Source organism: Anas platyrhynchos, chromosome 5 (genome assembly GCF_047663525.1).
Source record: "Anas platyrhynchos isolate ZD024472 breed Pekin duck chromosome 5, IASCAAS_PekinDuck_T2T, whole genome shotgun sequence".
NCBI classification, from domain to species: domain Eukaryota; kingdom Metazoa; phylum Chordata; class Aves; order Anseriformes; family Anatidae; genus Anas; species Anas platyrhynchos.
In genome coordinates this window covers 32,446,452-32,472,725 of record NC_092591.1, presented here as the reverse complement: position 1 = coordinate 32,472,725, position 26,274 = coordinate 32,446,452, and the positions used below count along the sequence as shown (strand labels likewise).

Genomic DNA, 26,274 nt, shown 5'->3' with positions numbered 1-26,274 from the left:
CTTCCTAACAGGGAGCTGCTCTCCCGTTTGCTCCCAGGTGAAAGCACACTAAAAATCAGGATTTTACTGTGGGAGAAGTTCCGAGTACCTGAATTAATGCCTCTGTTGTTTTCACTGCAGGACGCACCGCCACCAGCTCTCCGAGCTTTCACCACAGCTCAGCACTTCCCCTTCCCAAACCACTGTCTGGCCATGAAAGGGATTTATTTTTAATCGGAGGCTAGCAGCGGCTGCAGGGGTCTTTACTTTGTGACCTTCAATTCTGTTTCTCGGAGGAGACAGTGGGTTTCAGTACCTTCTTGCTGTGGCCGCCCCTGGGTCAGCCCTTCCCAGAACAAATGCCACTGATGCAGGAGGGCTCGCTGCCTCCCCTTTATTTAAGTGCTGGTTACACAGCTCCGCCAGGATCCATTGCAGTCGTAAACCACGCTCCAGGGATGAGCAATTTAGGGTTTGGAGTCATTGTGGACCAGCCCTGGAGACCTCATGCAATTGTTTTTCATCTTTCTTACACCCACAGATTTGCTAGAGGAGAGTTGCAGCAGAACCCAGAGAGTTTCTGACTTGAATTTGAGTTGGGAAAGACACACAAAAGAAAGGAATTTGTGTTGTAAATTAGATTTCTCAAATTTCAGTGATTTGTCATGGAAATGTGGTTCAATCTATGCAGTCATAAAAAACATTTCACATGTTCAGCCCCTTCTTGTGCTATTAACTTCCCCAGCGTGGCATGGTGCAGTGACTGTAGGAAGTAAGGCTACTTTCAAATCGGCTGTGGCAGAACACAGACTCAGCACCCCGGCTGGGGAAGCATTAAACCTGCAAAATGAGGATTAACCTAGAAAACATTCCTTGGGCCTACTGATCTATGCTGGAGGACTGGATTTTTGGCTCAAGTTGTTTTCTGCCCCTTCCGAAGTCACCAGCGGGGCACAAGCCTCAGCTGCTCTGGTTTGCTGCTCCCCCTGCAAATTCATGGCGGGGGGTGCACCATCAGCCGGGTCTCTGCAACCATCAGAAGTCGCCTAAGGGAAGAGTGGGGAAGGTGAGGAGCTCCCACGCTGCCAGGCCTCCACGTGCCTTAGGAAATGCACTGGATGTCCCGTGAATCATGGAGAAGGCAAAAGATCTGGGGATGCTGGTATCCCCGTTCACCACCCGGCCCCAAACCTCTTGTTTCTCTGCCCTTCCTGGTGCAGCTGCCCTCGGGCGTGCTTGTGCATCGCACTCGGGCTCTTCAGAGGCGAGGCCGGCACGGAGAGGGGCCGTGGAGCTGGCTGCTCCCAGCGACATTTCTGCACACCCGCCCGCATCTGTCGCCATGGCAATGCGCGTCTGGGGCTGAGCAGAGCGCGTCTTCGCTCCAGTTGTGAGCGGAGCTCAGCGTTATTTATTTAAAGCCAGCCGTAACGAGCGATAGAGAGCGGAGAGGCACGTTACAAATCCCCTTGCGCAGGCCGTCGCCAAATGAGTCAGAGGCACCGCAGGCTGTAATCAGCCCACCTGACGTCAAAGCTCTCCATCAGAGGAAAGTGCCGCCTGGAAATGTCAACATGCCCAAGTGGGAAGGCCAGAAGGTAAATCTTTTCCTGTGCTCACTCACTGAGTGGGAAAGAACAATTAAAATCCAGCCAGATCCCCAGGCACATCTGAGCAGCAATCTGATCGAAGGCTTTTCTGCTCCCCTGCCTTTAGCCGTGTGGGACGGGGCTCGCAGTTTATAGGACCTTACTGATACAAGCCCCAGACCCAACCAGAACGAGGTGTCACCACCAGGAACAGAGGCTCTGCAGGTAAACTCCTGCTGCCGAAACCAGCCCTGCCATACACACCGACGTCAGCATGCCACCACGAGCAGCCACCAGGCTCACATCTGGATGCCCAGGGGCGAGGACAGGAACTTTGTTTGCATCCATGTCGCTCACTGACAGCAAGTACAAGGGAGGAGGAGGAGGAAAGCAGCGGAGGAAAGGAGACTGCATTTGCCACAGAAGATGTCAGCCCTCCGTGGAGACCTGCACCACAGCAATGGGCACAGCCGTGTATCATGGCAGAAGGGACGTCCTGAGCAGAGGTAAATGCCTTCCTGGCAGAGCTGCCTGTGGTACAGGGAAGACAAAGTGAGAAGGAGCCCTCAGCTTTGGATTCTGGAAGCCTGCTCTTCTGCACGTGTCCTAACCACAGCTTAGGTGTGCAAAGGGAGAGGGCTTGGCCACAGATGCCACCGACTGATTGCCAAGGATCTGCCCCTCTGAGGAGAGCCATCCCTAGGCCCCATCCCTTCCTTGGCCGCTGGTGCTTGCCAGGGGTGACAAAGGGACACGCACAGGCAGCCGGGGACACGAGTGAAGTAGGAAGGAAGGAAGAACATCAGATGCAAGCCACAGTGCTTCAAACCAGGGCGGCTCGCCAGTTCCGCCAAAGCGCTCCCCGCGCCCAGCGCTGTGCAGAAGCCAGCACAGTGGGCTTCTAATCTTCCCAAATCACTTAACACTTCTCCCCCTTTTATTTTTGTGCTAAATGTAAGCATTTTGCTTTGGTGGCTGATCCTGGCATCGTGCCCCAGACATTACTCTGGGCTTGCTTTTGCTCTGGGAGATAAGCCTGTAATGAAGGTTTCCTCCACCGTGTCTCTCGTTCCCCCGTTAGTGAAAGTCTGTAATTACTACCAAGGGGCGAGGCAGACAGGACTGAAACAATGTCATTTGAACTGGGGTGAGACATGCCGGAATTGCTGGTTTGTGCTTTTCTCCTCTGCAGTGCTGCCTGTGGATCCAGACCTCGCTGTTAACCCCTGGCCCCCCGCTCCCGCAGACCCCTGCATGCCCGCTCTGCTGCGCGGACCCTCCTCTGCTGTCCTGAGCTTCTCATGCACACAAATTTCCTTAAGGGAGGTTATTTAGAGCATTCCTATAATGGGTTGTACCTTCAGCTGCCAGACAAAGAGATGCCCACACGCCGAAGTTGCCCTTCCCTCAGTTGTCACCCTGAAAGTTGTGTGGTGCTCCAGCAACGAAATGGGAAAGCTGAGCTTCAGTTTCTGGTGTGACTGATCCTGCCACTGGCAGCTCAGCTGCCTTCATGAGGGGGTGAAGGGCTCTGTGCAGGAGCGAGCCTGGGCTCTCTGGTCTCATGTTCAAGGCTTTCCTTCCCCCAGGTCTTGGACTCCCTGCGTCCCTGCCTGCTGGCCCAGAAGGCTGATGGGGACCTCTCCGAGGGCCTGAAGTTCACCCCAGGAAGAATAATAATCGCAGCACCGAGCTCTGCGGCTTCCCTTTCATTCCCCACATAGCACCAGGGTGCTCACTGAAACCACAGCATTCATGGATCCCTGCCATATGCAAACATGCAATTAATACGCTCTTCACTTTCCCCTGCACTTCCCAGGCGAGGGGGGAAAGCAAGCACGAGCTGTGCTGTACGTTCCCTTCACACACACGCACACATGCATGTGTTTGCGTTTCGCTCGAGTGCTCCGGCACGTCTTGCACCTAGCTGGGCTCAGCAGCTCCCCGTGAAATGTGTCTGCTCGCAGGCAGAGCTTCTCTTTGGTGCAGCTGCACGCAAGGCGAGGTGAGCAACGCGACCTGCTCCCTCTCGGCACGGCGGCAGCAGGTTCACAATTTCACGGGTCTCCCCCCCCCGGGGTGGAAAATAGCGGAGCGAGGTGTGATTTCCTCCCTGCTGGCAGCAGGAGCAGGTGCTCCGGTACCTGCCTGGGAGGCAGGGAATAGGGAGCAGCTGGAGGGAAAAGTGTCTAAACACGCCGCTGGAAGGAAATCAAAACGGAGCCGGATTTCCCGGATGAGGCGGGGCTGTTGAACACAGGGCAGAGAGCGACTCTGGCATCTGCAAGTCCTTCCTCGAAAGTTGCCTCTTGCTGGAAGATGATTTTTCTAGACTCCTCACCCCCTGCCATCACTTTTTCACAGGTTTTGAGTGGTTCCCACAAAAACTACATGAAATCACAGCCTGAGAGCTGGGTCTGCAACTGCTTGTATCCTCACACACAGTCCCAAGGGACCACCTGGGGACTGCCGTGCCTCTTCCATGGACGAGGCCAGGTCCTGTTTCCATCCTCACCATGTTCCCCATGAGCACCCCGGCCAGAGGATCCCTCCTGTAGCACAGCGGTGTGCAAGCAGCAAACCAAAAACCACTGACGTATGCAGTTCGCCCCACATTCCTCAAGAAACACTCATCTACGAGTTTGTGAAACCTCCTGGCTCGCTCCGGGGGAAACAAAAGCTCCAGCTTTGCAGGCTGCACGGTGCCCTGGATTGCTGCACACGTGTCCCAGCCCAGAGCCCGGTCCCCTTGCCTCGTGCAACAAGGGACTTGCACTTCCCACTCTCTCCCCACAGCCGTGAAGGTGTGCAGAGACAGCAAGACAGGGCAGAGCGGAGTACAAGAGAGCTGGGTGCTTTTGTTATGAGAACGGGGCTGATTATTCCCTTATCAGCAATGATAAAATGATCTTGGGCATCCATGTGCATCTGCAGCATCAAAGGCTGCAAGGCCAGGAAGGCTTATCTGCTGGCGGTTTGGGACTTGATCAGTCTAAGCACACGCAGCCGCCGTTTCAGTCCCCTGCTGCAATCAGATTGCAAATAAATCTAAATATAAGATCAGAGACAATAGAGCAGAAACGGAATTTGAGCCAGCACGTGGTGCCGCCCCTACCCGAAGGCTGGCTCCAGATCAGCCCTATATGCGTCCCAAGAGAAGTCTGCAGGGCTTGCTCATGAAGGTGCTCCAGTGAGGGATGCATTGCCACTTCCCAGGCACCTCATAGTGTTTTTGTGTCAGTTTTTCTGTGACCTGATCTAAAGATTTCTTACTATGGAGCAAGTCTGTTACCGCTCAGCCCCCCAGCGTGGTGAAGGAGTAAGTTTTTGGTCCTCCTGCCTCCTGCAGCTGTCCGAATGCCTGCAGACTGCAGGCACGGGACCTTCTCCCTATGCCAAAGCAGCCCCAGTTCCCTCCGTCCCTTTTTAAAGCCCCTTTTTCTCCACCCCTTTCATTCTCTCTGCCCTCCTCTGGCCTCTGCCCTGCTATCCCCATCTTGCTCCAGGTGTGGCATGGCATTTTGGCTACTCTGCATCAGTCCCCAGCAGAGCAGAAAGGAAACTCTACACGTGTTAAAGGTTTCGCAGGAGGATTCCTACATTTATACCCCAGTGTGCCCCGTATCTTTTTCACAGCCATGCTTTTGGCTCTCGAGGATCAGCAGCAACACTCAGAGAGGTGACGTTTGCACTGCCCAATTTTGGTGTTTCGGGATCTTTTAGTCTTCAGAACGGACCTTACAATTCCTGTCTGAATGTGCCAAAGCGTTTTTCCCTTTGGGTGCTGACAAACAAGTGAGGTTTTCTTCTCTTGACTTTTGGGCCACCCGTGCTGCGCACGCAGCAGCCGCAGCTCACAGCATCTTGACCCACAGCCTCACGCCGAGGGCAAACACAGCGCGTGGCCCGAGAGGAGGCTGCCTTGTGCTCGTGTGGGCGAGGTGTGGAACCAAACATCCGTGTTTGGCCACGGATTTTACCGTCCCTTTGCTGTTAAGGAGCCGGCACAGCCCTCGTCTCCGTGCGGAGGGAGTGTGCACCCGTGTGGGGTTCACCCCGCGGGGACGGGGCGGCCAGGAGAGGTGTTTGTACTCGGTGGGAGAGCTTTGAGGTGGCCCTGTGTGACAGCCTGTGGTTTATTCCCAGTGCTTTACCACCACCGTGAGATCTGAGCGCTGCTCTGTGGGGACGGCGAGCACCTCACCTGTTTGGAGGATGGTTTCCAAATGCCGTTCCTCCCTCGCAGAAGTAAGAAATTAGGAGACTTTGCGGGAACAGCGGCGTGACTCCATCTTGGCTGAATTTATGCCTTTGACCCTTTCACCCCAAGGCTCTTTACACTTGACTGAAACATGAGGTAAAAGCAAATGTGACTGAAAGAGCCCATTGTGTGCGGCAGCAGAACGGCTTTTGTGTGCAGGAGGCAGCGTGCGGCCGCTTGTGCGAGGAGCAGCCCGGGAGTGCCGGGCTTGTGCTGTCAGCGCTGGGACAGAGCACAGGGCACGAGCCGGTGGTGGCCGTGCAGAAGGCACCCCAAAACTTGGCCGGGGGATTTCCAAATGTGGGTCTGGCCTTGGGACACCAGCCTGTTCCCTCAGAGCCATGCAGCAGGGACACGCTGAGGCAGCGCTTGGGCTTCTTCGGCGGGATCCCCATAAGCGGGAGCAGGGCTCAGAGGGGACGGGGACCCACAGTCCCATTTCCCTGAGGCCAGCTAGCCTTCCCCAGGCCCTTTGTGGCCACCCAGCCCCCTCCCCACCCGCAGAGGGAGCCGCCTGAAGGGGGTGTCGGCGCGCCAGGGCCCGCCCGCCGCTTCCCCAGCACGGGCCGGGGGCGGGCCGGCGCCGGCCCCTGAGCGCAGCGGGGCACTGACAGCTCGCCCCGAGCGGGGGCACCGGCACGGCTCGGCTCGGCTCCGAGCCCCCCTGGCCGGCAGGAGGCTGCCCGGCTGCCCCCGGCCCCGCCGCCCCATGGACCGCCGGCGCCTGGGCGGCGGGAGCGAGGCGGCGCTGTGAGGCCGGCGGGCGGGGAGCGGCGGAGCCCCCGCGCCCAGCGCCGAGCCCCCGGCCCCCGGGCACCATGGACAGTATCCTGGAGCCCTTCCCCGCCGAGCGGCTCTTCCCCGCCGCCGGCCCCGGCTTCCTCGACCTCGGAGACTTCAGCGAGGCGGATTTCCTCAGCAATGTGGTAAGGGGAGACCCCCGGGGGGGTGGGTGTGGGGGTGCCGCAGCCCCTCGCTGCCTGCCCGACACCGCTGCTTTGCCTTCGCTTCTTCTTTTTATTTATTTTTTTGCTATAGGAGCACAGGGCGGTGGGAGCGGGACCCCAGGGATTTGGGGCTCCCCCCCACACTATCAGTCTGCCCCTAACCCCTGGGCAGGGTGGTGGCCGGGCACGGAGCATCCTCCCCACATCCCCCCGGAGCGGAGTGACCCGGGAGGGAAGGGTGCTGCCAGCCCCAGGAAACCAAAGGGGCATTGTGCACCCCTGAGGAAACCGCCTGGCTTCTCCCAGGAGCCAGCCGAGTCCCGAGGCTGGCAGCTCCCTGTGTGTGCACGGGCTCCTGTCCTGCCCCAGCACCACGAGTTGGGCTCTCAGGGAGCCCTGGTGCTGCAAACCCCGCTGCCCCTCTGCCCCGGTGCAGGAGGGCCCCACCTCAGGGCTGGCATGGCCAAAGGTGGGCGAGCATCCCTGCCGTGCCCCCGTCCCACCCCAGCACCTCCCGTGCTCCCGGCGGGGCAATGAGGGCAGCTCCGAGCACCGTCCTGGTGGCAGGGGCAGGGGTGATGCCAGCAGCACAGCACCAGAGCAGGAGCCGGGGAGAGGAGGGCTGTGGCTGTTAGGTGCCTGGTAAATCCACTTCTGCACAGGAGATCCCCAAAGGTACCCAGGATACTGTTTTGCAGTGCCTCCGGCGCGGAGGAGAAGGCAGAGGTGCACAATTCGCATTAGGCTAGGTGCTCCGCGCTTGGTGTCTGGAGGCACAGCAGCTCTGGGAAAGAGATTATTCGGGCGGTCCCATGCCTCAGGCAGCTCACCAGCTCCTGCTCCCCAGGATACTGCTGTGCCTCAGGGACCAGCCACGGCCGGGCACTGCAGGAGGAGAGGAGCCCGGCTGTGTGCTCGCAGCTCCCGCTGGCGACTGCAGGGCTTCAGCTGCTCCAGGACCCATCTCTGGGAGCCTCGCATTTCCCCTCCTTCCCTATATAACCTGCACGGATGCAGCTGTGCTGGGATGGAAGTGCTGCATGCCAGGACCATTTATTCTCCTACCTGTGTGGAAATACTATGTCTCGGCATCACCGCTTTGACCTGAGTTGCCACAGGGGCTGCAGTCAGAACTCGGGAAACCCCTTGCCCATATAGCTGGTACCTCCTGATAGTTTAAATACAACTTCTGCCTGCAAGCAGAGCATGAGAAAAAGAAGCTTTTGTGTAAGAGTGCCATCTGGTGCCACCTGCCAGGACAGTGTGTTCGCAGTGTGCGGTGACCAGGGGTAGGCTGCCGCCAGGTTGGGGTGACTCTGGCACCGCTGCCCTCCGCTTCCAGTTAGGAAACGAAGTGCCGTGCGGATTTTCCCCTAGCTGCCCACACCACAAACTTCTGCAGCAGTGTGCGAGTCAAGCTGGTGCCTTCTCTTCCCAGATATGATAAGCAGAGGAGATTCTGTAGCTGCTTCCCACCTCCCAAATCTGTTGAAGATACGTGCCCCAGGACATAATACATCAGCCTCTTTGTTCTTTTGCTGCATGACAACATGGGGGGAAGGAATATACTTACATTTTCCTACTAAATCCAGCAAACCTCATGGGGTCTGGAGATGTGCTGAGAAGTTCTTTTTGCATAGTACTGTGCGAAGCATCACCGTGCACAATAGATTGCAAAGTTGCCAGTGCCTTTGCTTCGAAGATGGGCAAACTTTTCCAGATATTGTTCAGCAAGTATTTTTCTTAGAATAGGCCAGGAATTTTGGCCATAAAATGCCAGTACGAAACTTTTTTTTTTTTTCTTTTTTTCTGAGGACGATTTCTTCTGTTCAGAACAGAAGCGGAAAGAAAGCATGGGTGAACCTTACTGCAGAGGCTGTGCTCCTCTGGGGCAAGAATTACGTGGCTCTGTACTGCTCGCCTTTCCTGAACCGTCACTCCTCATTAGTCATCTTGTTCTTTTAAAAATGGCTCTGTAGATGTGTCCTCAAGGAAGTCCGTGTGCTTGAAACAGAAAAAAATATTAATTGGGGGAGGGCTGCCATTCCGAGGAGCTGAGGCAAGTTGTAGGAATGGCTCGACATGAGCCTCAAGAGATGCAGCGAGGGCAAAAAGCAACTCATTGACCCTTCCTGGGGCTGGCTGAGAGGAGTGCTGCAAAGGTCCTGGGGGTCCTGGGTGGCAGCAGCGGGGTGCGAGCCAGGGGTGTGCAAAGGAGGCTTGGAGCTGCCAACAGAAGCTTGGCTGTAAGGGAGGGGGGGGCGATCACCCCCTTTTCCATCTGAAATGTGGTGTCTGGTTTTGTCCGTGGGATAATTCGGACACTGAATCCCCCCTGCACCCGTGAGGAGCTTGCTGCGAAGAGGGAGGCAGGCTCTGTACATCAGTGCACGGCAGGAGGATGAGAGACAGTGCTCATAAATCGGGACGGGGAAGGCAGAGACTGGGTGTGAGGAAAGGATTTCTCACTGTGAGGACACTGAGGAGTAGGAAGAGGCTGCCTTGAGATGCTGTGGAAGCTCCAGCCTCGGAGGTTCCCAAGACCAGTCTGGATAAAGCCCTAAGCAATGTGGTCTGCATTTAGTGTTGGCCCTGCTCTGAGCGGGGGCTTGGAGATCTCCTGAGCTCCCTCCCAACCTGCACGGGTCTGCGGTTATAGGATTTCTGTTTGATATTTTGTGTGTGGTTTTTTTTGTTGTCTTTTTTTTTTTTTTTTTTTTTAATCTTAAGGAGATTCATACTTGGAGGGGAAATCTCTGGAGGACACAAACTGTTTCTTTTACTTCACTTAGCCTCTGCTAACCCAACTTGCATACGATGGCTTCTAAAAACACCACCAGCTCCTCTTGCTCAGCAGGCTGCCTACTGCTTTTTAAACGGAGACAACTTTGTTCATCTTTTTCTACCAGAAGGGACCCACTGCAAATGAGACTAATCCGTCATGCGGTGATTGCTTATCGATTCCACCTGTTCGTCCCCCATCCAGCCCAGCACTTCTGGTTGCTGCTGCTAGGACCCATCTATTCACTCACCATCTATTACGGCTGCACTCACAGGGCTCTTACTCTCTCCGCTCTTATCGGTGTTGTGAAACTCTTCAAAGGGCTTATCTTCTGAGTCAGATCCACCACTGTGCTTCACTGGGTCTGTGACACTGATGTCAGAACGAAGCCGGAATAAACCAGCCAAACAGGAGGCATGTGTTTCTTTTTAACCTAGTACCCCAGTGGGTTTGTTTCTTCCTCGTGTTTCTGTATTTCATGGTGTGAAAAATACCTTCAAAGATGACTCTGGGGGTTGGATGTTCGGGTAAACACGGCTCCATTTTGACTCTGTGCTTTTCAAAGCATATTCTGCGTCTCCTTCTGAAAGGGAGACATCAGGGCAAAAAAAAAACAACCTACAAGTTAGTTGAGGTCTGCGCTGTTAGAAGCTTGTTAGAAGCAAAATGGCAATTCAGACTGTCTCAGTAGCGTTCACCCAGCTGCTTTGGAGGCTGCACAGTAGCGTGCTCTGTCATTGTGTGATCTGATGATGTTCCTGGGCTAGGTGACAAGTGGTACCTGCTGGAGCCAGCTGCGATGCCGCAGAATGGGAGAGGAACCACTTGTCTCTGCAGGCTGCTCCTCAAGTGCGAACTGGGTTTTGTGCCTCCCGTTTGCTCTTTTCTGTAGCGTTGTCACTGCCTGCAGAAAGGAGGAAAGCGGCAGTGAGCATGCCGAGGGCAGTGCTGGTACAACTCAAAGGGGAGCTTCCTCTGAAGATAAACACAGGCTATTCACCAGGGATGACCGTCACTCCCACGAGGAGCCTGTACACATTTCTGTTCCTCCTATGCCTGCTCGAGGGACATAAATAGCACTTAAGTGTTGCTTAGGTCCTGGACTGGGTGAGTTTCATGCTGTGTAAGCTCCCTCCCACCACCTCAGCACGCAGCGAGGGCGACGAGCTTTGGCCATCCATTGTCCTGTGGGTAGCAAAGGGAGCTCCACTGTGCCAGGAGGCTGGGTCTGACACTGCTGGTAGTCCTGCACGGGGACACATTCACAAAGCAGTTTGACCCTCTTGTCCCTGTGCATGGTAAAATTTGGTCAGTGACACATCCCTGATTGCACAAGGCAGGACTTTTTTTCTTTAAATTTTGCTTGGAACTTGCTGGGAAGAGATTCCCCTGGGATCTGGAGCACAGATACAGAGAGACCGGATGGGGCTATCAGACCTGTTCTAATGGAAATAAATCTCAAAATAGCAGTTCCCAGATCTTCCTTATCTCATTGGATCCATCTCATGGTTGCTCCACTTCGTGCCCGTGCTGCTCCTCGTTGTCTCACAGCTGGACTTACACCTGCAGAAGTGCTAGCCACGGGGTGAAACCACAGCTGAAGACAACAGCTCATGGGCATCATCACTGCAGAGTCATCACCAGGAGACATATTTCCATTTTGGTAACGAAGAGGGGGAGAGATGTGAGCTCCCTTTGGAAGACTAGGATAGCAATTCCTCCGCAGAGACTTGGGGATCACCTGTGCATCCTTCCATGCCAGAAAGAAACTGAGAGACATCTGGGATCCTCTTCCAAAATAAAAAATGTTCATCTGTAGGACAGCTGGCAGCACATGCTGGGGATCCAGTGGCCAAAATGAAAATCTCTGCCAAAGTGGGAGAACCCTTTAGCCACACAGGTGGGCCAGGGCTAGGGGAGAGGCTATAACTCAGAGCAGGAGTGCAGGAAGGCACCTGTCCCAAACAGGGTTAAACAGTAGAGACAGAGCCACCGTCTTGGTGGGGAGAAGCAGGAAGGACGTCAGTGAAGTGCTTGCAGAGCAAACAAAGGGCGTGTTGGCAGGGGCTGGAAGCACATCTGTGCCTCCTGCGTGCTCCCACTGAGGGAGGGCGTCAGCAGCACGGGCTGGGAGGTGCCGGAGCCACACACAGCTCTGCCAGGTGATCCCCGTCCCCTCTGGCATTAGGCAGTCATTTGATGCTGCCATCACTTCCAGGGATACAGAAAACCAGGGGTCACACCTGTATGGACCAGACTGTGGAAAGCCTGAGGTGGTCTGTGCCCCATTGCATCTCCTGGTCCCAGTACGAGTCCCTAGGCATGGCTTGGTTTGACTGGGATGACTGGGGAACATCTCTCAGCATTGCCTGCCCCCTCCCGTAGCCCAGAAGCAAGATTGTCCTCCATGCCCAATGCAGGAGGCACAGCACTCCGGGAAATATCTTGGTGTCTCGTGGCTTCTTCATCCTGCGACAAGCACTGGCTTCCTCTGAGTAAAGTGCCTCCTGCTGCCCAGGGTGGCCCCATCCAGCACTGCCCTTGTCTCCTCCGGCACCGCGCTGGCCCCATCCAGCACCGTGCTGGCTCGCTGAAGCCCGGGATGGAGCTGTCTCTGGTAGGGAGGGGAATTTCCTTGTGCTCGCGTACGAGGAAAGAAAACCTCGTTTGGAAGCAGTGTCTTAAAGGGAAGTATTAGGAAGAGTGACTTCACAGCTGTAGTCCTGCTATTCAAAACAGGGCCGTGCTGACACCTCTGCAATGTGCTGCCATGTTTCCTCTGAGAAAGGGCTAGTCCTAGGCTCACTCTGTTTTTTTTTCTCAGCACTTCCCTGTAAGGTTTAAGACTGTAGTATTTGGTTAACATATAGTATATTACTTAACAAATTCTCAGTGGTAGAGGAAGGGAATGAACACATGGCACTCTCTGAAGGTGTCTCTATGATGGCCACATGGCAGATTCTCTTCTCATAGCCACATGTTGCTTGCTGTGAAGATTTGATTCCCAAGACTGAGTTGTATCAGCACATTTTAGGGAAGGGATGAGTTCCCAGTTTGTCCTTTGTCCTGTTGTGGACACAAAACCCAGTCAGTGTCCTTGCTGCAGTTGCAGGGGAGCAGGTAGGGCCTAGGGATGAAGCAGACCATTACAGCTCCACTAAGGAATGCCCAGGAGCTGCCTCTTGGCCTGATTTGACCAGGAGACTTCCCAGGGAAGTGCCAGGTCAGTGCTGCAAGGTGAGGTGCAGTCACCAATGCCTGTACTTCTCCTCTGCTCATCTGAGCCTCTGGAAGTTCGTATCTCCACACGGGAGATGAGAAGTGAGAGTGGAACCGAAGCCGTGTTTCATGGGACAGGATGGCTGCCTGCATGGAGCTCCTCTCTCTTTCCTGCCTTTGGAGCATGATGTTGTGAGCTGTTTGCTGTTTCCTTGGGCTGTGTCTGCACGTTCTGCATCACCCCTCTGAGCAGAAACAGCTGAAGGGGTGTGAGGAGCCAAGGGCAAGGCCAGAGCAGCAGGGTGCTGCAGGTAGCGTGCTGAAAGGCAGACTGTGCCTTTCAGCCCCGGTGCTCCCCTCACATGCCGTGCAGTGTTTACATCTAACTTATTCCCAGCTGCTTGAGAAAACAAATGTTTGCTTCTGCTTTCCTGTAGGGTCACGTCGTTTTAATGAAGGTTTTCCTTTTCTGCAGTCACCCGAGCCTAACTGAACACCGCAGCCCTTCCCCTGTCACCCATCCCTTTCTGACTAACTTATCCACCTTTTCTTCTCTTTCTTCACATCTCTCCTTTTATTCCTTTTTTCTTAAATCTTGCCAAGTCTGCCTCCAAGCCATTTGGAGCTGCTCTGGTCAGTGTCCAAGTGAGAGGTGCTTGACACCGATCTCAACACGCTGTTCAGCCAGAAGAAGGTCCCGTGAAGGCTGTAACTGCACCACCCCACAGACCCTTCCACTCCTTCCTTCCTCCTGCATGTAGAGGCGCATCCTATCTCATCTTCTCGCTCTCTGGGATTGCAGAAATTCTTTGTACGGGGTGGAAACAATGTGCATGGCTGTTCTCACTGAAACTAGCAGGTAATTGAAAGCAGTGCTGGGTTGGATGGGGCTAATCAGTACCATCTTTAGGGATCTAAGGTGATGCTTTATATGGGGTCATTCATTATGATCACTGTCCAGCCTGTTTCAGAGGAAACTCACCCTTGACTACCTCTGCAAAGTTGCTTTTGGCTTCCTCACACTGTGGCTTTGTCTTGATCAGGAAAAGCGTGTGTTTAGGTTGGTCTGGCTGACCTGAGTCAGCAAAGCCTGCCCAAAACTCAGCTATCAGTGTTCCTAGAATAGATGCAGAGTAACGCGTGGCTCAGCGAGCTGTGTCAGGAGTTCCCATGCAATAGGAATATCAGGTCTCCCTTGGGAGGAATCTGGCAGCCGGAGCTGGAGGAGGAATACAGTTTGGGCCAGCTACCAAGCTTGTTACACAGGAGGGAGCTGGATACAACATCCACTTCGGGCACTGGGAGTTGGATTGTCAGCATCCCCCCTGCGGGTGAGCTTCCTTAGGCCAGTGCCCAGAGAAATCTCCTCGTGCCAAGCTTCCCCACCCCACTGTTGGCTGCTGGCTTCTCCTCGGGGTGCCACGGAGAGTCCTGGTGGGAGCACTGTGCTCAGGAACAGCTCTGCTGGACAAGGGGCAGGGGCTCACCTCCCAGACGTGCTCCTCGCCCTGCTGTGCTTGTGCTGATCCCACCTGGAGCGGTGGCTGAGGCACAGGGAGAGCAGGATGGAGAAGAGGAGCTGGGTCCGGAGCCGTGGTGGTTAATTGCTGCGTGTCAGGACAGCTCAGTGCTGTTGCCATAAATTCAGGACAGCTGAAGGAAGGTGCTGGGCAGGTGCTTTTGGCTGAGCTCGCTGCTGCCCCGGGGGAGGGACTGCAAGCCAGGCAGCTGAGGGAGGAGGAAGTGATCGCTGACATTTGTGAAGGCTGCTGATGGAAGGTTTCTTTCAAAGCCTTTTCAGTCTCTCGATCTGAGAACTCTTTGCCCAGGGAGTGCTGGAAATCTGGCTCTTCTTTCCGAGGAAATGTGCAGACTGTGAGAGTTGATGAGGTGCCGTTGAGCCACAAATACTGAATTGCCAATCGAATGATGCTGAGTTTGTTCTTGTTGCTTTTTTATTTTTTTATTTTTTTCCTTATGGGCAAAGATGCAGCGACTGGGCATGAGGTTGTCAGGAATGGAAGAATGCTAGTCCCAGCTCTGCCTGTTGCTCAGCATGTGATCTTCTGGGTGTCTCTTGGTGCAACGCAGCTTCTGCTGTCTGAAAATGAATGCACAGCCTTATTCTCACTTGCACGGTGCAATGCCATCAGTGGGTGAAGCAGACCCGTGACAAGTTAGGCTGGGGTGGGGATTGCTTGCAGGTACCTGCCAGGAATGGTCTGTAGGAGCTATTTCTTTATTTCCCCAGTTAGTCTCTTTGAATTGTGTTGCAGCTGTAGATGATATGTGCCACATTTTCAGTTTGGCAGCTCCATCCTCCACTGATGTCCCAGCTAGCCATTGCCCTTCTCCTGTTCGTGCCACCTATGGACTGTGCATGGCTGATTTTGACCTCAGATACTTCAGGTTAATCCAGAGCAATCTTTCAGTGTCAGTCTGGATGACTAAGTTTGTCAGCGTCGGGATTTAAACTGAAGTACTTGGCCCATACTGTTGCTGGCCCGGCTTCCTTGGGCCATACTGAAAACCAAACAATTTGTGCTTTATAAATCCAGTGAAAGGGCTGTACTCATACCTCATCCTCCACTGAACAACCAGATCCTGGCCGAGCTGTAAAACCTAACTTCCCCCTGGGTTTGGGCAACTTGCTGAGAGCACCCCGTTACACTCCTGCCTGAAACTGCTGCTTGGTTAGGGCTGTGCCGAGCTCCCAGGCTCCCAAATTATGTGTGGGCTGTGTGGTGTCTAAGGAAGTCACAAGCTGAGAGTATCAGAGTGTTGTGGCTTTGTCAGCCTGCTAGCAGGGCATTAAAGACCTGTGGTCCCTCTCAGTCACTCCTGCTGCTCACGGCATGGTTTTTGCTTTCCCTTTCTCCTCAGAGGTGCCCTTTCCCTGCAGAAAGTCTGCCTGAGCTGCTTAAAGTTAGGGTTGAGCACTGGGAAGAGCAGTGCTAAGGTTGTTTTCCTGATCTCTGCTGCCTCTCCTGCTCTTCAGGATTTGTCAAAGATAATTGGCAGCAGTCCGACAGCTGGATTAGCATTAAATAACAAGCAAATGGCCTGCAGCCCTTTTTCGGGCCCGGCAGAGCGCACACCTTTAATTCCTTCCTTACATGTCTCCCAGCCCTGTTTTTATCCCACCGGGAGACAGCCGAGGAGCGGCGCTGGCCTGGTCAGCTCTGGGCACAGAGCACAGGGTGCTGTGCTCGTTTCCCTGTCACTAATTACTGCCCGGGTGGCAGCTAGCAGCTGCAAGCTCTGACAGCAAAACTGCTTTCTCCCTGCCCCTGGTGCTGCAGTCACGGCGAGCAGCCCGTGGCAGCTGCGAGCAGCTGGGGTACGCGGCAGCAATGCTCATTTCTCCATGCTCCTCGTGCTCCAGAGGAACTGCCCTGGCAGCATCCTCCCTTGCTGAAGACCCCGTCGAGATGAAGGCTCACATCACTGTGGTGCAGTTGCCCAGCAGCACGGGCATCTACGGGCAGGAGCCAGAGACCCGTGCCCTGCGCAGTGCCCATGCAGTGCTCTCAGATGCCTTGCTGATATTTGATGAAATTGGACTCTGTAGAGTTGCCAGAGGTTTTATTTATTTATTCTGGGAAAGGGAAGAGGGAAAGAGGCCAGGAGGGATGGGGAATAGGGAAAGAAAGAGGGAAGAAAAAGCAAAGACAAGAGAGAGGTAGCTATGCAGTTAGCATTCCTGAGCCATCTGGACCTGTTGGCATGGCCCCAGCTGGATGGGCTCGCAGGTTTATCCACAGCATGATGTAATCTCCATCGTCCAGCATTTGATTTTTCTCCTTGCTCTGGATGGCCTCGTATCGGGTGCATGTCTGGAGCGGGCATTTTGATTTCCTGTTGCTATTTGTGGACTTTTCCTGGCCGATCCTCAAGAGCAGCTCAGGCGGTTTGCATTCCTCAAGCCGAAGGAGCGATGCCACCCGGCCCAGGCCAGCAGCAGCCGGCCCCTCATTTGGGGAGGGGTCCGGCTGTGGTTCGCACCCTGCCGCAGCTGCAGAGAGGACAACACCTCTGCCTGGTGCTCAGGCAGCTGCTGCTGAGCCCAGGACTCATCTCGGCCTTGAACAGCGGCACGGAGAGGGCTGTGGGGAGAGGCTGGCAGGCCACCCCTTCCCAACCACTCATGGGCTTCCCTGGCCCGCTCAGTCTTGCAGTAGGACGGGAGGAAGGAGAGTTTTATTTGGCCCATGACCTATTCCTCCTCACTTTGGTCAGTGTGAGCAAAAAGCAACAGATGATCTCAGTCCTTCTCTGCTGAAGGCAGCACCGGGGCTGTCGGCAGCTCTGTGGAGCAGGTGGGCTGCCCATCCCCGCAGGATCCCCTCACCTCCAGCACTCGGTGCCACCGCCAGGGCACGGCTGTGGTCCTGGAGGCAGGGCAGTGTAATGGGACGGATTCAGACTGTGTTCCCCCCATGCTCTGCAGGAGATGGCCGTGCCTCGCTGGGGCAGGCCGTTTCTTTCTTCCTGAGGGTGTGCACTTCAGCCTCCATAACAAGCATGCTGCTCAAACACTTCTAGTGTGACTTCTCCAGGTGGGATTTCCCTATGTACAGCTTACCCCTGCTGCAAGCAAACTTCACACCCAGCTCTGCAAGAGGCCTGCTGCAGCGTGTAGCAGGGTAGCTGTGTGACGGGCCATTAGGCAATAGCTCGACAGTCGCAGACAGTGTTCCCTCCCTCGCGATGCCTCGTCCTGCCCACATGCCTTGCCCAGCTTTGTTTCCTCCAGGGCCCAGGGGACGGGGAAGTGGAGAGCAGTGACCCCCGGGGAGCAAGGCACTGTTCAGCGGAGGATCCCAGTGCCTGGCTCAGAGGTTGCCCTGGTTGCACCCGGAGGGAGCAGGGCTCTGCTTTCAGTAACACCCCGGGGACGGCCAGTCCACAAGGGCTGGGATGGCCTCACTGGAACCGCAGCACCGAGCTTTTCCACCCGACTCAGCTCTGCTGAGCGAGAGAGTAGCTGAGGAAAACGATGGCCTCTTTATAAAGCAACTGGCAAAACTCTTGCATCTCTCCTGGGAGCAGGCCAGGGATTCTGAGTCACTGCTTAAGCTGGTTGCAGCCAAGGTAGTCTTACCCAAGACATTAAGCGAGAGAGGAGAGATCCACCCAGGAGTGCCAGCAGAAAGAGAAACAGTCATAACTGTAATTAATAATAATATAATGATGAAAAGATGCAGAAATGCACTGCCCGCTCCAAAAATAAAGTCTGAGGACAATTCAAATGCTGTACAGAAAAGAGGAGAGGAAAGAGTCGAGAAAGACCGCCAAAGCCTGCATGTCAGCTGCAATGCAAGGAGCCCCGTCCAGCTGGCCTGGGTTCAAAGAGCTCCTATTGTCCAACAGCATTTCCAAGACACCATTCAAAACTTTCAGAAAATGAACCCAAGATGCAGGGTGAGATTTATCGCACAATAAAGGCAACCCAGATGTGTGCACCCTTTCAGAGGGAGGAGATGGGAGGAAGGCGACGGAGGAGCGTGAGGGAAGAGGGTTGCATGAGGTCTGGGGCTGGGAGCACCCAGGCAGGAATAGGGCTGGGTGCGTCTGTGCTGGGACACGCAGCGGGCACCTGTGGAGGATTTCATGTATATGGAGAGCTCCGTGCTTAGGGAAAGTCACTGGGCATCAGGATTAAGGTACAGAGGGGTAACATTTCACTGATTTCACTTCTCTTTTGTTGCACATAAAACCAAGGTGGATACTAAGAGCCTGCTGTTGCTTCTGGTCCTGGATCCTACACACGCAGAATAAGGTTGTATCTGAAAGGATGCCTGGAAGCCAAACCACTGCAGATTCCATCTTGGTTTTCTCACAGCCTTTGTTGTTGCCTTGCAGTACAAAGCCACTGTGGCAGGGCTGTAACTTCTGCCACAGGAACCACTCGCTTCCACCTGTGCTTTGATTGTGTTAAAACCTAGTAATTAATTATACACAAGGCAGTTTAATCTTTCAATCTGCTGCTAACATGGACTTACATGACTGCAGCCTGCCGTCATTAATTAAGTGTCCGAATTCTCCCTGCCTGCAGTGAGACCCGTGGCGTTTCTGCTGCCCACAGAACAACCTGGCAGAGTGGCTGTGCCATGCCACACTACACAGATTAAAAAGAGACTCGGTTTTGTTTTCAGAAGGATCTCTGGTAGTAAAGGTTTGTTCATCTAACAGCAAAAACCCAGAGAAAATGCCTTGTCTGGAGATTTAAGCTAGAGCCAGTGCTTGAAATTACTCATTTGTTTGGTGAATGTAGTCAGCTTCTACAAGTTGTTTTTTTGGTTTTTGTTAGAAAGAGATAAATTTCTCTGCAGGCTTTTTAACTGAGACTAGATGTTTCTTTCTGTGAAGCTCAGTTACAGATAATGAGTTTGAAGCAGGAGTTATGAATATAGCTCCTCCACTCAGCTAGGTAAGGATCCATATATTATTACCAGACTGATTCCCCCAGGCCCTAAAACCTGTGAGCACCCATCAGCTCCTTGTGCTTCTCCAGGTGTATCCGGAGAACAGATTCCCAAACCCACAGGTTTCTGCATACACTCCAGCACTGATCCCAGGCATCTTCAGGTTTCCACTTCTTTTCACCAGCTACAGGGAGCTCAGCTGCTGGCCCTTGTCATAGAGAAGTCCTGCTTGGAGAAGGGATGGCTGGAGAGCCAGGTGTTGGGAAAGGCTTGTCAAAGGCTGCTTTTCTCCTTCAGCCTTGATTTTTGTCCCACGGCTGAAGTGGCTGCATTATCTCTGATCAGTCAGATCTCCATCCCCATCTTTGGAAACGTGGGGCTTTACCCCTTGCTCAGTAACACCACACCTCCCTGCTCCCCGAGGATGGAGTTAATCCAGGCTGCCCCAGCAGTTAGGAGTGGCCTGAGAGGTGTTACTGCCCTGAAGGAAGGATTTCCCCATCCTCCTGAGACTCCTGTTTCTGCAGCTCCACCGCTGAGGCGAAAATGATACCCTCAGCACTGGAGCTGAAGTTTAATTTCCTATCTGTTGCTCAGGGCACAGATTTTCCACTGGGATGTTGGCAGCAGGTCAGAAATCTGCATTCCAAGCTGAACTGCTTTGAAAACAGTCCTGGTGCCCAGAAGCAGGAACGCCTCACACACATGCACAGACAGCAAGAGACAGTGCCCTGTCCCATCCCAGCTCACGCAGGGCTCCTCCAGCACCACGACTCCCGCACGTGTCACATCCACAGAGACTGCAAACGCTGCAGCAGCTTGGGACCCCACTCAGCATGCTGGTCATAAAGCCCATCTCTTGCCCAGCCTTATCACTAAAGAGAGTCCCAGCTCTCGACCTCTAGAGCTTTTGAGTCAAACCCCTTCTAACATCCTTGAGTCATGCATCAGCTGGTCCAGATTTACTTGCTGTGTAATTGCCCTTTACAAAGGCCTGAGGAATGAAACCCACCAGTAATGTTTGGTATTAGCTGCATGCCTCAGCCTTTGGACTTGAACAGAGTACTGCTATCGTCCTCTTCCAAGGCTTTTCTTTATGGCTCTCCAGGGACCTGACAGGGGACAAAATGCGGATTATCTCTGATTTTGTTCTCCGAGTGTTAAAGAGAAACGGTTTCAATGAGACAAATGAAGGTGATTGTAAAGATAATACAGATCTTTCTTCCTGCTCTGGTTATCTTACAAAGCAGATTTCCTCTGTCTCCTAGGGCACCTTTCCCATTGCTTCGATTGCCTTTCATGCAAGATACAGAAAGAAGGCCCATAATAACATGGGGGTGAAGAGCTGTTAAGAGCAGAGCTCTGACGACTCTGGTGGCTCCAACCCAGTACTGGACAGGGCCAGAAGCTTCCAAGAAAGTTGGAAGAGATATTGGAGTGGTGTTTATTCTAGTTTATTTCAGTTACAGAACAAACCTCCCCATCCCCCTGACTAGTGACTGGCTTGAGTGGTTGTACCCTTTCCAATCGATTTTTAATTGCATTGTTCATTCATGCTTTATTTCGTGTCTTTCGGCATGCCGTGACCTCGGCTTCCCTGCAGCAAAGCCGTGTAGTTCACAGAGTCACTCCGAGTAAAGCAGTACTTTCTATCTCTTGCCCTGCCTGCTGCCTTTCATTGCACCATGGGTCCCTCTCCACCAGGACCATAGTGAGACACGAACAGGCACTCACAGGTGACTGCCCAGGACCGCAGGTTCCTCCTGGTGTCCCTCAGCAGCTCCAGGCTTTCTGTGCAGACCTCCTGGACCTCTGCTCATCTGAGCCAATGCTCTCTGCACTTCTGTGACCAGGAGGAAACTCAGATGAAGCCCTACCATAGCGTGGCATAGCCTTACTCACGGTATTTTTCCTTTTTTTCTCACACATTCTAGCCTTCTGTTTGCTATTTGGACTTTTGCAGTGCATCAAGATTTTTTCCCTAAGCTGTCCAGGCAGACCTGCCACACACAATTAAAATGAGGGGGCTTTCTCATGGTACATTTGGCTCTAGATTTTCTGGGCTGGGCCTGAGCTGCACCTCTAGGTTGTGCAGCGGTGCTGCGTGCCAATGGACATGGCTGCAGAAACCCAAGTGTGTTCTGGCTGCTGTGGCTCTGCAGGGACTGAGAATGGATATATATGTGTATGGGCTTTGCATAGGGTAGGTCTGGTTGGAGGTGGATTGGGGTAACGTAGCAGATGGGGCCTTCCCAAAGCTGATGCAGTGCATTTTCACACCTAATGAGAGAAAGTTCACACTGACCCCCTCCCAAACTACAGCAGCTGAAAGACTCGTGGGGCCCCATCACTCAGTAGTTAGGGTGGGTTTGGAAGCCTGCTGCACACTCAGCAGAGGCTGCCACGTCAACACAAAGAGGTAAAGCACCGATTAAGGCAAGGGGGCAGAGACCTGGAGTCAGGGACTTCTTTCTCTCAGCACTACCTCAGCGTGAGGAGCAGAGGAAAAGACCCCAAATGGCTTGCCCAGGGTTACCCGCATCCCCATGGGGAATAAATACCCCTCATCCACCTCCATTCGAGTGCAGCCCTGCAGCTGCCACGATGGCTCAGAAATGCAGGCTGCTTTTTGTAGCAGGCAGGTATCTTTGGTTCTCAGAGCTCAAAAAAGACCTTGAAAACCCCAAACTTTTTATCTGCCTTTAACGGACTCCTAGAAATAGCCCCCCGTATTCTGCCAAATGACAGCCAAGAACAGCTGATCTGAATGTTTCATTCCGAGGGGGTTGCGTCCACTCCTGTACATGGTTTAAATCCTGCTCTAATTATTTTTTGTTGTTTTTTACCCGAGTCAAAGTAAGCCAAAGGAAATTTGGGCCTTCGTAGCTAGCTCACAGGCAGCGTGAGCGAGCTGGAAGGCAGAGGCATTCCTCGGATCCTCCAGGGCGCTGCTGCTGGGAGGAGACGCTCCGGTCTCCACAGGCTCCGTGAATCTCGTGCAGAGCCGGCAAACGGCTGCTCCCAGCCCGCAGCCTGCGCAGAGCCGTCTAGCAGGTGCCTCTATGAGGAAATCAATGGGTAGACGAGGCCGCCCTACAGCCGCCGGGTAGACGAGGCCGCCCTATGTGGCAACACCGGGGGAATGCGGGGATGAGGGGACGAGAGGGGGGCCGCGCTGCCCCGTGAGGCTGCCTCAGCTCCCGGCCGAGCCGTGAGGGCGCCGGGGCGCGGGCAGCGTGCAGGAGGCGGTGCCGGCGGCGGGCGGGTGCGCCCCGTGGAGGCGCTGCGAGTGGCGGCGGCCCGCGGGCCGCTCCGTCCTAACCCTGCACTCCTCCCGCCCGCCTCGCCGCCGCCGCCGCCCGGCTCCTGGCAGCCGCCTCCCATTGGCCGCCGCTCGGCGGAGCCGGCCAATGGGCTGCGGCCGCTGCCGGCCGTTGGAAGCGCGCGGCGGCGACCGTTAACCGCCGATGGCGGGGTGCCCCCCCCGCCCCCCATGCACCTCACAACAGCCCCCGCCGTGCCCCCAGCCCCGGGCGGTGCCGCCTCATGAGGGGGCTGAGGGTCCCTCGCTTCAGGGCCCCCAAGGGAGCGCCTGGTGTTGGCGCCGCTCCCGCAATCGCCTTCCCCTGATTGTGTCTTGAGCCTCCCCGTCGTCCCTCCTAGGTCTTGTGGCGCCTAGCGCTGGAAATTGTAAATCCAGGCCCCTTGGCACAGGTGCTGGGTGGAAGGAGGTTTCCACAAGGAGCTCTGCCGGGACTCCGCGAGGCAGCGGGGACATGGCTGGGGCTGCTTCCAAGGAATTACAGCTCTGAGCACCTTTGCTGTGAGGGGCCGTGTGCCCTGCAAGGGTGGCACAGCTCAGCTGTCCCCTGCCTCGCTTTCAGTGACACTACACCCACCTACCCATCCCTTGTCCTGTCATTCCTCACTATTCTACAGAAGGCAATAAAATCTTGAGCTTGTTCCAGATATGGTTGAGCTAAGGTGTCAGGGAGGTGTCTGCTTTATGTGCGATCCGAGGTCACGAAGCCAAAACTCATCTTGGGTTACCTGGGCATTAGTGGCAGTCTCAAAAAGACAGGGCTGCTGCTTGGGATGCTGGAGGGAGGTAGTGTTGGGGTTTGCAGATGGTTCGGGCTGAAGTGCTTCAGCCGTGCCATGCAGAGATGCAGTAAGAGCAGGGGGCAAACTGCCCAGGCAGAACAGGGGCATGGACTGAGCCGGGAGCTGTGGTACGTGAGGGGTGAGAGGAGACACAAAGTCACACAAGTCAGGTTACAGGGACACCAGAGGGGTTTGAGAGAGCCAGGAGGTGGTTGGATGACCGCTTGTGCCCCATGGGGTGCACATGCACCAACTAGACCGTGAGGAGAAGTGTGCACAGCATCTGTCCATCCTGCGTGGATCCTCTTAATGCTCTCAAGACCTTCACTTTCATAAGCCCTGCAACTCACTGCATTTTAAAGCGAGCAGAAGGACTGTCTGGAGTGTATGGGCTCTTCTTTCCTGGAATGTAAAGGAAACCTCGGCTGTGAAGCTGGAGTGCAGGGGGCTTCATTCCTTAGTGAAAGCAGAGAAGGGAAATGCAGATGTCACAGCTGGGACAGAAGATTTATCTTGGCAAGCAAAGAGGAAAAATACTTTCAAAAATAAAAGAGAAAAGTCAGAAGAATCCCCTCCTCATCTGCACTGCCTGCCAGCACAAGCAGAACCTCCAACCTGCAAAGGCCCTTCGTCTCCTGGGCCTGGGCTGCCGCCCAGCTGGATTAGCCCCTTGCTGCTTTCTCCTTGGAGCGAGACCATCGTAGTGGGAGCATGGAGGCTGTGAGAACTAAACTGATCCTAAAGGGAGATTGCCTCCAAACAGCTCCGCTGGAGGTGGGGAGAGGAAAGGCACCATCAAAGGGTGGATGTGTGAAAGGGAAAGGGAGAGACAGAAGTGACCAACACGCAGAAGTGGATGCAGGGAGAGGAAACAGTCCCCTACTTCAGCTTCTGTGGGGCCACTGGGCTACCACAGTGGCACCTAAAGGTGTCCCATGCCCAGCTGGGCAGTGGAAAAAGCTCAATGCTTCAGTCTCTGCCTGTGGCCCCCAGAGGTCCAACACCAGCTCTGGGTGGGGGCAAATAGAGAGCTTGCATTTGGATGTCTGGATGCCTTACATTAGCTCCCAAGATAACTGCTGTACAACAGGAAGGGGTGTTCGAATGAGAAGTGCACGCACGCACACTATTTAGACAACCCTAAGCATGAGGTCAGGGTGAAAACATGTGGTGGAAATATGTTTGGAAGATTCGGTGCCTATGTCGGTCACCAGGAGTGGGAGGGAGCAGGAGCCAGCAGCTGACAGATTCGCACTCTCCCTGCAGCTGAGGTGGCCTCAGCCCCGCGCAGATTCTCCTGTGGCATCAGAGCAGCTTCGGGCTGCCGGGAGATGGGGGGGTCATTGCCTCCCCTGTACCTGCACACCCAGGTTTGTCCCCTTCGGGCACTGCCTCCCCATCCTCCCGGAACCATGCTGAGGGGGATGGGCAGCTAGAAATCAGGCTTGGATCAGGAAACCCAGCACATCCTCGCCATTGCGTTTCTGTCCCTTGGCTGCCCCCTCCCTGACCGCTCACTGGTAATACAGCTTTGGAAACACATCTCGTGCTATTTCTTGGCTTTTGAGCATAGTTAGAAGGAGAAGGAAGGAGGGTGTGAAAGGGAGGGGGAGATAGCAGGAGGGAATAATGCAAAATGAGACTGTGCTGTGAGCTTCGTATCCCATCTGGAAGCAGTTTTCCCCCAGTACACTTCACACCCGCTCCCTCTGGCCCAGGATGGTAGGGAATCACGTTTCCCAGTTGACTGGTCCCCCTTGCTCAAGCCAGGCCCGTCTGCATGAAAGCTACTTGAGATATCTTGTAGGACAATCCCAGCAGAGTTGCAGGTTCCTTCACTGTCACGATTAGAAATACTTGGCCAGTTCCCTAAGGAGCAGGAGCTGGCTAGAAGATGCTCCTGCATCTCTGTACCATCCCCACCAATGCCTGTGCACTCTTTCTTGGACCTTCTACTTACACATGCCCCTGGTCTGCTGAGATGTTCACTGCTGTGGTGTCACAAAAATCCCTCCACAGCCCCGCGCAGTCATTCCATTTTGTGGTAGCACATGCAGCCCTTTGGCTGTGCTTGCTCCGGTCTGTGTGGGAAGGAAGGGCAGGTACAGCACCTTCCCAGGCATGTCAGTTTCCAGCCAGCATAAAACCACAGCTCATTTGGTCAGGCAATTAACCTGCTCCTGTTGTCACTCAGAACCTGGGAGCATTGACTCTGCCATGCTCTGCCTCACCTGACCCCAAGACTTCATCCCCTGGGACCTGCAGTTACCAGAGCGTTCCCTCGCACACGCTAGGGAAGGGAGCAGCTGAGGCCCTCTCTGAGTTTTGCCAGATAAGTGCAGCTCTCCCGCTGAGAATGGGTGGCACAGAATCTGTGTGATCTGGGCCAGCAGGCTCAATCTAGGCTAATTCACAGCGCTTTTGGTGACACTCTCCAAAATAGCTCTGGGCTGCTCTTCTCTGTGCCCACCACAACTGGGTCTGGACAAGAGGACACTTCTTCCTGTTACCATGTGGCTGCACCCGTGGGTACCCTTAGTAATCAGAAATCTATCCTAGCAAACCTGAGCTAACAAACCTGTTGGCATCAGGAGAGGACAAAGCCCACCCAGCAGACACAGCAATCTTCTTGGGACTTGGTGGTGTAGTTTCCTGCTTGTCCTGCAGACTCTGTTGTGGATTTAGCCAGCTACGAGGCCATGTCATTGTCCTTGGTTTACCTTTCCTTCTATTTTCCTTTGCCTCTTGCCTCCTTTTCTGAATAAAATAGCAATCTCTAGCTCTGTGTGATTGATAGGAGATGAAAAGGAGCTGCTTTGTCTCTGTCTCTTGGGAGAGAGTGGGCTTTGGGGGAGCTGAGCTCCTACATCTCTGGAAGAACAGTGCTGCCTCTTCATCCTCACCTTGACACAGGGAGATCCTCCGGACAGCCTGCTGTGGGGTGTCTAAAGGAAGAACCACAAAC

General features: G+C 54.4%; 1 protein-coding gene across 3 annotated transcripts in view; it reads left to right on the top strand.

The window, feature by feature from the left end:
* The first annotated feature begins 6,394 nt into the window (after window positions 1–6,394).
* Window positions 6,395–26,274, top strand: part of CREB3L1 (cAMP responsive element binding protein 3 like 1) — a 43,391-nt gene continuing 23,511 nt past the window's right edge. For 2 of the 3 annotated variants that reach the window (XM_027459264.3, XM_027459265.3), the window contains exon 1: window positions 6,395–6,755. In XM_027459264.3, the coding sequence (XP_027315065.1) occupies window positions 6,648–6,755 (108 nt within the window). In that variant the 5' untranslated portion in view covers window positions 6,395–6,647. The remainder of the gene's footprint in view (window positions 6,756–26,274) is intronic. The other variant, XM_027459263.3, reaches the window with a different exon arrangement.